Source organism: Myiozetetes cayanensis, unplaced genomic scaffold (assembly GCF_022539395.1).
Source record: "Myiozetetes cayanensis isolate MyiCay16 unplaced genomic scaffold, myiCay2020 scf4, whole genome shotgun sequence".
In the NCBI taxonomy this organism is placed as follows: domain Eukaryota; kingdom Metazoa; phylum Chordata; class Aves; order Passeriformes; family Tyrannidae; genus Myiozetetes; species Myiozetetes cayanensis.
Genome location: NW_026087631.1, coordinates 63484806 through 63498396, shown reverse-complemented (window position 1 = coordinate 63498396; position 13591 = coordinate 63484806). Strand labels below are relative to the sequence as shown.

The following is a 13591-nucleotide window of genomic DNA, read 5'->3' as shown; positions in this document are numbered from 1 at the left end:
TGCTCCTCAAGGGTTGCAAGGGAGGCAGTGAGGTGGGTCTGATTACTGCAGGCTTTCAGAAATGAGGGGGTACAGATCTGATTGTTGTTGGACTAACCAGATGATAAAATAGAAGATCAACATAGTTCTTAGTATGAGATCCGATCTCACATGTCACTAAATTTCCTAATCATTTCAATTTTCCAATTAGACAGTTTGCCTGCCCTAGAGCAGAGCTACTTTTCTGTCATAATAATATTAATTTTTGATTTTAAAATATACAGTGGTGAAGACTATCACGATACTTAAATCTGCACTTTTCTTTTGGAATTCTCTGGATTTTGTTTCCAGTCTCTTAAGCCTGGTGTGTTTTGCCTGGGAATAGCTGGAAGAGCTGTACTCTCTGCAAATGCTAGTCTTTATGTAGGTATTTTCAGGCTGTGATCAAAATAACTTTAATGCTTCTGCTGATTAAGTGAACAGAATGAACTCTTGGATTCCCTTTCAGTAAGGCATATTTGTATTTTCCAGTTCTTTTCCATACATCCACAGGGCTCTGCTTTGAATCTTTAAACGTCAGGTGGAACTGTTGATTTAAATAGTAATTTAAATAGTAATTTTTATGTCAAGGTATCTGAACACATTTTATTACAAGAAATAAATATAAAGCATGGAAATAGACACTCCAGTCACTTACAGTGTCAGCTGCTTGGTCAAAGAAGGTAGCACTATCTTTTTATGTGCCACTGGGACTTGAGTTATAAAACAGATGAAATTAAAAAACAGTGAACAAAGACACCTCAGTTAATTACTCTTTTGCAGCCTTTAGGCTATGATTTTTCTCACTTGGGCTCCTGCAGTTTGAGAGAAAATGAAATAGGAAAAAAGGTGATGTCAGCACTTTTAGCTAAAGTTATCCAGTGACATCCTAGCACTATGAACTCGCTGTGAGGGGATTAAAACTATGTTGTTGGTTCAGCATTTTTTCTCACCCACATAAAAGCTATGGAAACTTTGTTTTGTACTCTACCAATAAAACATTGGCATGTTCAAAGAATAGGATAAATCCAGATTCATTGTGGTCCATTGGATTATGACGGGAAGATGGGGAAGGAGCAACATCCCAAATGATGAGTAAGTGTAAGACACAGAATAGGAATGACGGGATCAGGAGTTGACTGCAGCTACAGTGTGCAATACTGTCTCTGGGGAACAGCTGGGAATGAGATATTGATGACATATTTCTGGGACAAGATTTCCATTTTTGCTTTTACCTTCTTTTATAGGTGAAGTCAGATGTGAGGCACCAAATAACAAACTGGATAAATTCACAGGCACTCTTAGTCTTCGAGGAGAAAAGTATGCCCTGGACAATGAGAAGATGTTGCTGAGGGGCTGTACTATCAGGAACACAGAGTGGTGCTTTGGACTGGTTATTTATGCTGGTAGGTAGAAAGACTGACAGGTGAATTGCAGAGCAGAGCAGCACTAGCATGGAAGTACATCACTCTTAGCAGGCACAGAGGAATCAAGTATTTTCGTCTTTGGAAAATGTGTTTCTACCACGTACAAGAACAACACAGTTTTTTATTTCATGCATGCAACAAAGTACAGGAGGGGACTCTTGATGGATCAAGTAAGAAGTAAATCTGGCTAAGAATTCTGTCAAGTGTATTCGATCAAAAATTCCTTATAATTTCAGTGTGACTTTAGTCCGTATTGGAATATCAGGGTCATCACTATTACTGTTGATTAGATCTATGCTTTTTATGAGCATAGTCCTTCTGTTGTTTCTATACTCCTCCAGACATGTAAGATAATGTATAATATATCATCACCAATAACATAGCAGTATCAGGTATTCTGTGAAAAGTAATTAAACATGAAAGGGAGGATTGAATGTTGAAAGACGAGAGCAAAGTCCAGAATTAATGGTTTTATGTGACTATCCCCATATAGCTCAGGCAAATGACTTAACGTGTTTCTGCCCAAGTTTTCCACCAGCACTGCAAACTGCCCATACCTATTTTCAAGAAAACTGCAATAGTCATTTATGCTGGAAAGCGCAGTGGGGCCTCAGAGGGAATCAGCTTTAGAACAGCTAAGCTTTATTACTAAAATTAACAAGTGTGTTTCGTCTCCAGGGCCAGACACCAAACTAATGCAGAACAGTGGAAAAACAACTTTTAAACGAACAAGCATTGATCGGCTCATGAATGTCCTCGTGTTGGTCGTAAGTCTGATTAATGTGTCTTCATTTCTTCAGATGTGTTCATCATTTCCAGATGCTCCACCTCTTTGCCCACACAGATGATGAAATATGAGAAGTGATTAATGATAAAAAGAAAAATTACGTAATAATTTATTAGCAGACTGAGTTTGGCGGTGCCTCTGTCAGCCCGTCTTGCAAAGTGAGGCCATTACATTGACAGAATTAAGGACTTCTTTTCTGAGCTTGCCATTTTCTCTGGTCTCCCTTGCTCTGCATTTTTTTGTGAGGAATATTTTGAAGTCTGCAAATGCCTTTTTTCTCCTAGTAATTTTGTCATTTTCTATTTATCAGCTGCTCTCCCTCTTCCCCCTGATCTCATGGCATCTGTGGTGGTATCTGCATAGGACTTGGTAATTGAGTTTGTTAATTTACATGATGCCAGCTTCTGACTTAACATGTTAGGATAAAATATTAGACATAGTCTCATTAATGCTCAGAAACTGATGTTTTTAGCAGCTGGGAAATTTGAGAACACTAATCGTATATAGCAGGCACTCTTCTCAGATTGCAAAACAGATCTAATTTGAGTGTTAAGCTCATCAGTGGTTCCAACAAATGGCAAATACTTCCAGGCAGAGATAGTAATTCTTTTACTAAGTCTCCCAAGATTTTACTGCTTGAGTATAAAGCCAGTCAGGGAAGGAGGACATACACTCTGACACTACTTTAATCAGTGTTGCTTGAAGAAAAGGTTTTTAGTTTCAGATTTTATTTTCCTTTGGGTGCAAGTCTGTCGTGCATTCTACACCACCTTCAGTTTATGACACTGGGAGGGTCTGATGGTCACTGTTCCTGCTTCTTCTTTCCTGCTCTTGCTCTCTAGACCAACTTAATAGATGGCTTGAGCCAGGATCCATCCCCAGGCACTAGAACAAGCCCTAGAGGAGGCATCCAAACACCAATCTGTCCATCACAGCTATCCTGAGCTCTTCCCTGACTTTATGCTTCTTCAGCACTGGGGCTTAGAGAACAAACATTTCCAGGATGGCACCATTCTCCAACTTTCACAGTTTACCTCATCCCCTATCTTCTTGCCTTTTTCTCAGGATGTTGTCTAGGTGGGCCCAGGGATGCCCTGTAATGCCACTCCAGGGTCATCTTCAATCCCTCCTGAGTCTTTGTTCCATGTACAGTAAGGACATGCCCTTGACTTTAGTAATCTTGCACCAATCTCTGCCAAGTGAAAATCTTGATTATCATCATCAGCTTGTTTTCCCCAGTGTTTTCTTCCCTTCCTCCCCTTAAGGGGACAGCAAAAACAAACAAGGTTTGGGCCTGTTATATACAAAACTTTGCAAGTGTTTGAAAAACTTCACATTTCCTTAGATGTCCTGCTATGCTCTGGCTGGAGAGGATAATGGGCTGTGGGGGATCTGCAGGGCACAGAAACAGAGCAGAGAAAAGCTGAATAGAGAACTTGGAATTTAACATTCGATTAAGATTTGCCAAATCTCCTTGCACAAGCCAAGGATCCCACCCAGAGTTTTCAGTCTGTTTGGCCTCTCTTCATAAACACAAATGAGAGGAATTTACCTCCTGGCTCCGTTTTAAAAAACTGAGCAAGTTGCAGCCGATTGCATCAGCCTCTGCCTGGGTTCTTGGGCACTGGAGGAGCCAAGGGTGTGTTTGTCTCCTTTACACATTTGTAAGGAACCTAAAATTTTGATGTCTAAGTAAAGCTCTGTCCTACCTTTAGCACCAGGCTCTTTGCACACCTCAGGGGATGTGGCACTGGGTCCTTCCAGCTCACTGGGTGGTCAAAGGTTACAGAGCGCAGTCATAAAAACAGGCAGTATATTGTGCTCTTGAGTTTGGAAATACAGAGCAGCCTCAGCTTTCTATAAATAGCTCATTTAAATGTAATGAAACTTACTCCATGTTAACACTGGCAAAGCTATTTTGCGTTTATTTGTCCATAAAACTGCCAGGCACAAAGCAGTGTTTGAGGAGGTTGCCAACGGAGTCCTCATTAAATGTTGCCCTGGTCTGCCCTAGCAAGGGTTAATCAGGAGTAAACTTTTCCAGATGGCAGCTATAGCTGTTTTTTCACATTTGGAAGTGTTTCTCAGTGACCTGAGGGACAAGTCAGTGTTCCTCCACTGGCGATGCACCCGCCAGCTCCAGAAATGCTTTTTTCTCCAAAACTTGACTTTTAGCAGGCTTGGGGGAGCATGTTCTCAGAGGAGGAGGGCTGTCAGCTTCATCTCTTGTATAACTTAATGTTTCAAATCCTGGAGCAGAACTCAAAGTGCCAACAAAGAAACCGAAACAGTTTTAATTCACAGTCCAACTGTCAGTGTTTGTCAAAAGTCACCTCCTCTTTATAAAATTCTTAGTCAAGAGCATTTCTGTAGGCAGTGCATGAGCAGGACCCAGGAAGGAAGGAAGGAAGGATGTTCATGCTGGGAAGCCCCATGAGCATGCACAAGCCTAGAATCAGGGTTTTTTCACGTCCTTCTCTTGCAGGGCTGCGGTTACAATTGCAACACCCTGCACAGAGTTGTTTCTCTGCACAGAAATTAATCTCCAGGGCTGCTGTTAATGCCTCTGTCTTTCACATTTGTCTCAGAGCAAATAGCATGTTAGTGAGCTTTGTGTAAGCATGAGTATTGCACATGAGTGGAGTTGTGAAGGGCAAGGGCCAAGTGCACATAGAACAAAATGTGCATGAAGCAAGTGCAGTTATAGACAAAAGCTGTTGCTGTGATATAGAATCACAGAATGGCTTGAGTTGGAAGGGACCTTAAAGATCATCTTGTTCCAACACCCCAGCCATGGGCAGGGACACCTTGGGAAAGTTCAGCTGCTGCCTTGCCCTGTGTGTATTTCTAATGCTGAATCATACATGGAAATGCCTACATGTATTGTGATATTCTACAAGTGGATAATTTTTAACCTGTGTGGCAGCAAGGTGGGTCATGCCTCTCATATATCTTTAAGTCCTAATAATTACAACAGCACAGACTGAAGTCTGTTTTCACTGCTGGTCACAGATATTTAAAAACACTGCACCACATTCCTTACCAGCAAGGAATATTGTCTCCGTTTCACAAGTCGAGTAATTTATTTGGCCTCCCACAATTAAATAGAAAAGTTACTACTCATGTGGGAAATAAATGTGTCCCCTAAACTCAGCTCAGCACCTTTTCTCACTGCAGTTCATTTTTAGTGGATTCTTGGTATTAAAACTCAAGTTAATCAGGCATGAACTTTTCACCAAGTGATTCATATTGCTCCATAAAAGTATCCTTCTTCCTCTCACAGATTTTCTCAGCAGTACAAATATTAGTTTTACCATCAAGGTTTCTATGTTTGTACCTCAATTACTGTTTTTTAAAAAGGCTGATTACTGCTTTAATGTGATTGTTACTGAGTGGCCTTTACATAATGGCCCAGCTTACTTATATTTCCTTCCTAATGATTACACTTGCAAAGGATGATTTTTAATCGCTCTTTTGTGCAGCCAGTTGACTCCATGTCTTCACTTTTTTTTTTATTATATTGGTTGCTTTATATCAAATGTTTGGAAAAGTCTATGTCAAAAGAATAATTTTATTATTATTTGTCCAGGAAGGGTTTTAAGCTAACTAACTGCAGTTTATCTTCCCCACCATCACCATTTCTACCTTACAAACATTGTAATTACGTTAGCAGATTTCCAGGATGGCAGAGCTTCCCAGTTTTCAAAGCACTGTTAAAAATTAACCTTACTGGTTCCTCTAAGCTTCCATCTTTAAATTACGTGGACCCACTCCATTGCAAATGCTTATTAGTAGATAGGGCCACATAGTGTTTTTCTTTGTCAGTGACCACAATCTGTCTTTTCCATCTGTTACATCATAGGGAATAGATACTTCTTTATTCTTTATTCTTTCTTCCTCCTTCCTCTTGGAGGACGGTCTGTTAACACATCTGCTATTCACTCACCTGTTTATGACTTTACTGTTTTGTTTTCTTGATATATTATGGCTGTTAGATATTCATAGTTCTATATTCCTTGCAGTTTATAATTTCTGTTAAATTTCCATCTTCCCAGTCTTTTTTATTCTTTTTCAAGTAATATTGCCTAGGTTCTTGTCTTCTTTTAATCAAAAATGCTTTATGACCTATGTAATGCTTTTGTGTCTGTGAAACAGTGTTCATGATCAAGCCCCAGTTTTCACCAAGTTGTCCCACTTTGACATTTGCTTCCCAGTTGCTGTTTTCCCTGGTTGCTTTAGGCTTCAGGAAACAGGCTTCTCTAAAGTCCGAGGATACACATCACTGGTTGGTGTTGCTTTCTGTTTGCTCAAAGGAAATGTATTAAACTGTGAAGGCAGACACCAAGGCAACCATTAGTTTTAAGTCAGCAGTTAACTCTCTTTTAGTCATTAGAGTGATATCCAGTGCTGAATTCCTAACTGCACAGTGCTGGATTATCCTTAGTTGTTTTTCAGAAATTGTGAGGAAGACTGTGATGCATCCAGCAAATGGCCAGCTAAAGTCCTCCAGGCAGTTTCTGTTTCCAGTTGTGCAGCCAGATGTTTGGGGACCCTCAGCCCAACTCACCTCTAATTAGGTCTAATATTCTGCAGCTGACTGACCAGGAGCACCCTAGTTGAGAAGTCTGCTTGGGATTTAAATCCCCAGCTGTTTGAGGACTTGTTATTCCAAATTGCCATACTCTGCACTGTGTAGTTTTGTTCTTGTGATGTAAAAGTGTCATGACATCACTGTTTTTTCCTCTTCATCTCCAGAAACGTTTTCTTATGATTCAGGCTATCCAACCCAGTTTCATTAGGGTCTTCTCCTTAATCTACACATAATAAATTCATTGTTTCCAAAATGCTCTTGTTTAGTTTTGATTTGTTTTGTTTGTTTGTTTGTTTTTCAGATCTTTGCATTTTTAGGACTGATGTGTCTCATCCTAGCCATTGGCAATGGCATCTGGGAGCATGATAAGGGCTACTACTTCCAGGTGTATCTGCCCTGGGCAGAAGGCGTCAACTCTGCCTCCTACTCCGGCTTCCTCATGTTCTGGTCATATGTGATCATTCTAAACACAGTGGTACCAATTTCACTCTATGTCAGGTATGTTCCAGAAGCTCCTTTCATGTTTGATCTTAAGAAAGTTTTAGCTTTTGCCTTAGCTGGGAGCAGCATTTTCCCTGAAAGCTGGAAGCTTGCTACAGTGAGCATCCTGCTCTCTTTGCTGCCCATCAAAGGGAATGGCCTGTTCTGTGAGGTGGCATTAGGTCTCACTCGAGGAGTGGATGGCCAGTAAGTAGGTGTAATCAGGTTAAAGGTCTGTAGTTCTTGCTGCTATATCCACTCTCTGAGTGTTGCCTCCTCACAGAGAATGTAGGGTTCTGCTGGTTATTGCAGATAGGCAAGCAAGGGTGACAAGTAGGCAGTGTGTCTGTGATGCTCTCAAAATCTTGAGGCTGGGGTATAGGCTGAGTAGCCCTATTGTGTATATCATTACACCTCATTCTTCAGTCAGCTTTGCTACTGAGACTCTGTTTTGTGTTGGCAAATTACAGGAATGAATACCATTCCTGTCCATTGTGTCACACCGGCAGCAAGATGGAAATCCATATTGTCTGGTGGCTTTTTTTGGTTGTACTGAGTGACAAAATGGCTCAAATGCTGTGGAGCTCTGTGTTTGAGACATGGTTGTGCTTATCCCCCAGCACTGGGCTAAGCACAGCTCAGAGCCCCGCAGAAAATCATCTCCTGGAATGGCACTAAGTGAAACCCACTGCTCCTGCCTCTCTTCTCAGTCTGAAAACTTCTGAAACTTTCTGAGAACATTTATAAGATCTTGTTTTATAAACGAAGGAGAGGAGTTTGCTATAAACCTAACAGATTGTTTCAGCGGGACTTGCTTCAACATCCCTTACCACAAGCCATCTAAGGACAGATGAGTTCAACCTATCATTACCTTCAAAGTTGTTTTCTAATTACAGTCATAATGGTGGTGCTGAAGATAAAGATCTTGTCCCTTATACTAATGAATATTCCATCACCTTCTCTTTCTATTTCATCAGTGTAGAGATTATACGCTTGGGTAACAGTTTCTACATCGACTGGGACCGTAAAATGTATTATCCGCCGAATGACACACCGGCTCAGGCTCGAACCACTACACTCAATGAAGAACTGGGACAGATCAAGTACATCTTCTCAGACAAAACAGGAACTCTCACTCAGAACATCATGTGTTTCAACAAGTGCTCCATCAATGGCAAATCCTACGGTATGTTATCTGTTTGTCTTATTCTCTGAGTTTTATTTCATTGTATGCCTCTTGGTCCACAGAGGCTAAATCTGATGTCCAGAAGAATATCATGTAAGAAACTGCAGTGATCAAGTGCTGGGCTGCCCATCAGGGATGCCTGGACAGCCTGACTGGATCATTTGCATATCTTAATATAATTTCCTTGTTTCCCCCTTTTTACCACTCTTTTATCTCCCTTTTTCTGCCCCTCTATCATCCAAACTAAAGACCCAGCACTTTATTACTTTCTCCACATAAGTCCCAGATTTCCTCCATCTGTACTCAAATTTGTTTGTTTTCTTTTTTCTGATATCACTACCTAGGTAATCTCATTTTTTATGGTATTATTGACGTGGTTACCCAGGTATTGCTAACCCTGCACAACGTAACATTTCATATGCATAACTAAACTCCCTCTTAACAATTTATTAAATCAGCCATCCCTCATGGTACTGTCTGCAAATTTTGTCAGCTTCTCATACTGTTGTCTCTCACATTCAACAATTTTTCATGTCATGATTAGCGATTTCCCACATCCTTTTCAGGTAGCTGGACTAGTTAATGGCCAGGTCTTTGTCTTTAGCCTTGACATGCTTCACCTACCAGAAGAGAGAAAAATTTGCAGGGAGTTGGATAAAATGGAGAAAAAAAGTTATCTCAGTTAGATCCTAGAAGTCATTGATTGAAAAGGCTCATTTATTGCATGGTCTCAGATGGTTTTGTTCACACTGCTCACAAGGTGCTAACACCTCGCAAACTAACTAATTAACATCATTAGATACCCCAGAGAAATTAGTTGCTGCTTATTTGTAGATGGATGCTTGCTTTGCCTGTGTCAGAGACCTGAGTGTGCCAGAAAGCTTGCCTTTCTTCTCAGTGCTATCAGCTGACCTAATAAAAGAAGATATTTCTTCCTATGAATCTGGTTTTGTGTATATTTGGGGATCACCACACCTCAAACAGTGCTATTATGATAGCTAACATTAATGCTGATAAACAGTTTGAAATCTCTTCCATTATGTGTCCTTAGTTGACTTCTCCAAAGTGGGTGTCACCACTAACATAACGGGTTCAAGAAATGAATGGGAAATATGTGAAAAGAACACAAACAGTCTACTGCTTGTAGTTTTTCAAAATGCTTAGCTTCTTCCTAAGACTGTACTCCTCTGGATTTGCTGCTCAGGGTCACATGCCAGAATGATTTAGTTCTGATGTCAGGACAGGTACTCTGGAGGCTTAAGGGAAGGAGATGCCCAAAAGCCTCTTGGCTATATTTCCCAAGGGATCAGCTGATATGCAGTTCTCAGGAGACATGGCATCTAAGTTTCTTCTACACTCTCAGGCCCTTTGTGAAGGCCCACAAGCACTACATTGGACTTTGGTCACAGCTGAGATTGCTGGTGCAGATATGAGTCAATATATTGCGTAATTCATTGCATTTCACTGTTTTTTCAGTTAAGTGTTGGGACTGGCTGGTCTGGGCACAGTCCAGATTTTCAGAGTGAAACTTTTCTTCAGGCAGAAGTTTTAATAGTGTTTCCTAGAGCTGAGATGTCTTGTATTCCTATGACCAGGTCATCAGTTCAGGGAAAATCAGTAGAGCAGCCTTGCTACCTAGGTGTGGGAAGAATGGACTCTGAAAACTTTTTCTGTGGCTGTCCAGGAACTGTTGCAAAACAAGTAGGATCCAGGAGCTGGATTTTGTCTCACATTCAAAGGGAAAGGTACAAGAGAAGTCATTCCCTGAAAGCACTTTTGTTTCTTACCTAGTGCTACATCCTCTCGGGGTTCAACTTGAGCCAAGTCTTCTTTACCCAAAAGCCAGTCATTTTTATGGTAACTGTTTTGTGTTCCAAGATCTGTCAGTCTCTGGATTTTTCCATGGATTAACAGAGAAACTGACAGATATGTATCATCAGTCTCCAGTACCCATATCAAGATATGTATTCTTACTGAGAGCTTTTCAATAGATGTTAGCTTAGAAACACTTTAATTTTCATGGTAGAGAAGCTCAGAGACTGCACTTACCCAAAATTTGTGGCTATAACCTCGGTCTTTTCTTGCTTGCAGGTGATGTGTATGATATGTCTGGGCAGAGGGTAGAAATAAACGAGGTAAGTGCTTAAGTGCTACCAGGATCTGTGCTTTCAGTGAACCTGGCTAAGTACCAGTGGACACAACCCACAGAAGCATAGCACATGCTCTTGACCCTGCAAGAGCTGATGCTCTTGATGCTGATAACACTGTGTGATCCTCTGGATGTCACAGAATTGCCAGTTACATTTCTTTCCAGTAAGCCTGGCTTAAAACCTGCAGGTCAGGAATGGCCCACTGTTCCCTTTGCTCTATATGATATCCTAGTGCATGCACAGGTTCTGCTGAATATTTGGCCATTGATACTTGGCCAACTATTTGGCCAAGTTTGTTGGAAACTTGGACATGGGTGAATTTTATTAACTTTGGCAGTTAATAAAAGCTTTAGTGGGGAATTAGAGAGTTCAGTTCATACCAGTAACAAGGTCACTGTCAAATTCCTCTTATGTCTGGACTTTGTAAAGTATGAAAATATGTGACTTCTACATTTCTCTTTAGCCTCTGCTTGCTGGCACAGATGCGCATGTCTTTATTTCTAAAATGTCTGAACCTACATGGGGTAATCCAAATAACAAACCACAAGATGGTGAAAATCCTGTTCCTCATTCCAGTGATTCATTTTCAGGCCATTTAGAACTTAAATTACCCATTGATATTGGCTATTTGTGCTGGGTGCTGTGCCTCCAGGCCTTGCCTGGGGACACATGCTGGACTCCTGCCAGTTGCCCACCCCACCCTCCTGTCCATGACACTCTCTGGAGCAGAGTCCTGCTGCCCACACATCCATGATGTTGCTGTGCCTGGACCTTGCTGTGCAGATGAGTGTGGGAGGTGTGGGTCTGTGCTAAGTGCTAGATGTCAGCGTGCAGAGGTCAGAAGATGACTCCCATCCTGGAAACTCTGAGCTCATCAGGAATGGGGCGGGAGTCAGAATTGTCCCAGACAGGCTTGGCAGTGCATTCCTCCATGACACATCATGCTGTGAGCTTCTGGCCATTTCTCCAGCATGTTCCACTCTGCTTGAGGCTCCTTGTCTTTTGACAAAATGGGCAGTGCCTGTGGAGTTTAACCTTTACATCACTCTTCTGTCCTAATTTTTCCGTATCAGGATTTTTTCTTGCTTTGGGAGAATAGGTTGGAGAAGACAGCCTTTTGAATTGTTTTAAACTGGGCTCCCACACTGCACTATCACAGGCAGCCTTTGACGTCAGGAGCGTGATGCCTCCAATAAGGCATGTGTTGAAGGCAGGCACTGTAAAAATCCACTGGCAGGGGTCCTGTAGGAACATTAGCTGCCATTCAGAGAGCCAGTTTAGCTCATTGGTTCTCAGCCTGCGTGCTGCTCTGAAAGGCACACCTAGTGCCTGTCCTGTCCTATGATTAAATAGCTTTCATGACCTCCCACTTACTTAGATCCATCAGTCTCTGTCATGAGCAGCCCTGCAGGATAGGTCCTTTGAAAATGTGAGGAGGAGAGAGGGGCTATGTTGGCAGGCATTGGTGGACAGGCGTATGAGAGCTCCACAAATAACACCAAGCCATGTTTTTGCAGAGCACAGAGAAAGTTGATTTCTCATACAACCCGCTGGCCGACCCAAAGTTTGCATTCTATGACCAGAGCCTGGTTGAAGCTGTGAAGCAGAATGATGTCCCGACACACAGGTTCTTCCGGCTGCTCTCCCTTTGTCACACAGTGATGCCAGAAGAGAAGAAAGAAGGTGAGGACTGTTGGAGGCACCAGACTGAGTGGTTATGTTCACTCGCACCACAGTATGTCTTCTCTCCACAGAAGCTGTTATTGGTCCTTTTGGCTCCCTGGTGATTTTCTGTAGTGTATGACTACACATAAATCAATGTCTTTGGAGATGCCACATAGGAAGAGAAAGGACCAGGGCTTCCACTCCCTGTGTGTTCCTGTGGTGGAGCTGACACTACTGCAAACGCCCCATCTCTGGAGTGCAGAAATTGCAGGTGCCACAGCTTCTCTGAGGTGGCAGATGCTTGCCCCACTCTTTCTCTACTCTGCTCCTAGTCCCATAAAGCAAAGAACATAGAGCTCCTTTCCACTGGAGACTCATTAGCTCCTCTCACCCAGTGTTCTCACAGGCACTGGGGCAGCCTCCTCAAATCCCAGACAAGATGAAAACCATGCTTTAAAGGCTACCACTGTTAATTGACAGATTGAAGCTGAAAATAGTGATGAGAAAAACACATGCAGATACAACTAGAAGGGGTTGAACCCAAGGAACTTGTCCTCTCAATGAGGTCTGTTAGACTCCAAAGAGAGTGACTAAAGACCTCAGAAGAATCTGGGGTACCTCTTGCACTGTCCTGGAGGATGGGTTGGTGGGACTTGATGGAGATGTGTGGAGGTGTTTTTCAGTGCTACACCTCTGTGGATAGACAGAAAAGCAAAGGGATCACTGCTGTATACTGTCTTTGATTTTGTATTCATTTAGCTCAGAAAAAAAGACAAAAAACACATTAGACTTTTTTTCCTTTCACGTCAGGTAGCTTAGTGTATCAGGCCCAGTCTCCTGATGAGGGAGCCCTTGTCACTGCTGCCAGAAACTTTGGATTCGTGTTCCGGGCTCGCACACCAGAGACCATCACTGTTGTGGAAATGGGAGAAACAAAAGTCTACAAACTTCTGGCTATTCTTGATTTCAACAATGTGCGCAAGCGAATGTCTGTGATTGGTATGTTCCTGTTGCTCCTTTCTTTCCTTCCCAACCTTTTAGGCTCTGGAGCTGTCCCTTATTCTGCTATGGTGCCTTTTTCTAGGAGACCTCCTTTGCAATGCTCTCTGAATAACACAGTAATATTTACTTTTGAGGGCTTGAGATGGGCTGCCTCAACTTTTCCATTACACAGCAACAGTGCTAGAAAAGCAGGTGAAAGAACATCTCCACAGCTGGACCACAGTGATGCACCAGCCTCCTGAAGACACTAAGCTTTTTGTATATGTTGCTTCCCTCATTATAATG

General features: G+C 42.0%; 1 protein-coding gene across 3 annotated transcripts in view; it reads left to right on the top strand.

Moving 5' to 3' along the window:
- Positions 1–13591, top strand: part of LOC126647380 (phospholipid-transporting ATPase FetA-like) — an 87374-nt gene that overhangs the window by 51129 nt on the left and 22654 nt on the right. For all 3 annotated transcript variants that reach the window (XM_050329574.1, XM_050329576.1, XM_050329575.1), the window contains exons 10-16: positions 1266–1424; positions 2124–2212; positions 7125–7321; positions 8281–8489; positions 10581–10624; positions 12157–12322; positions 13115–13303. In XM_050329574.1, the coding sequence (XP_050185531.1) occupies positions 1266–1424; positions 2124–2212; positions 7125–7321; positions 8281–8489; positions 10581–10624; positions 12157–12322; positions 13115–13303 (1053 nt within the window). The remainder of the gene's footprint in view (positions 1–1265; positions 1425–2123; positions 2213–7124; positions 7322–8280; positions 8490–10580; positions 10625–12156; positions 12323–13114; positions 13304–13591) is intronic.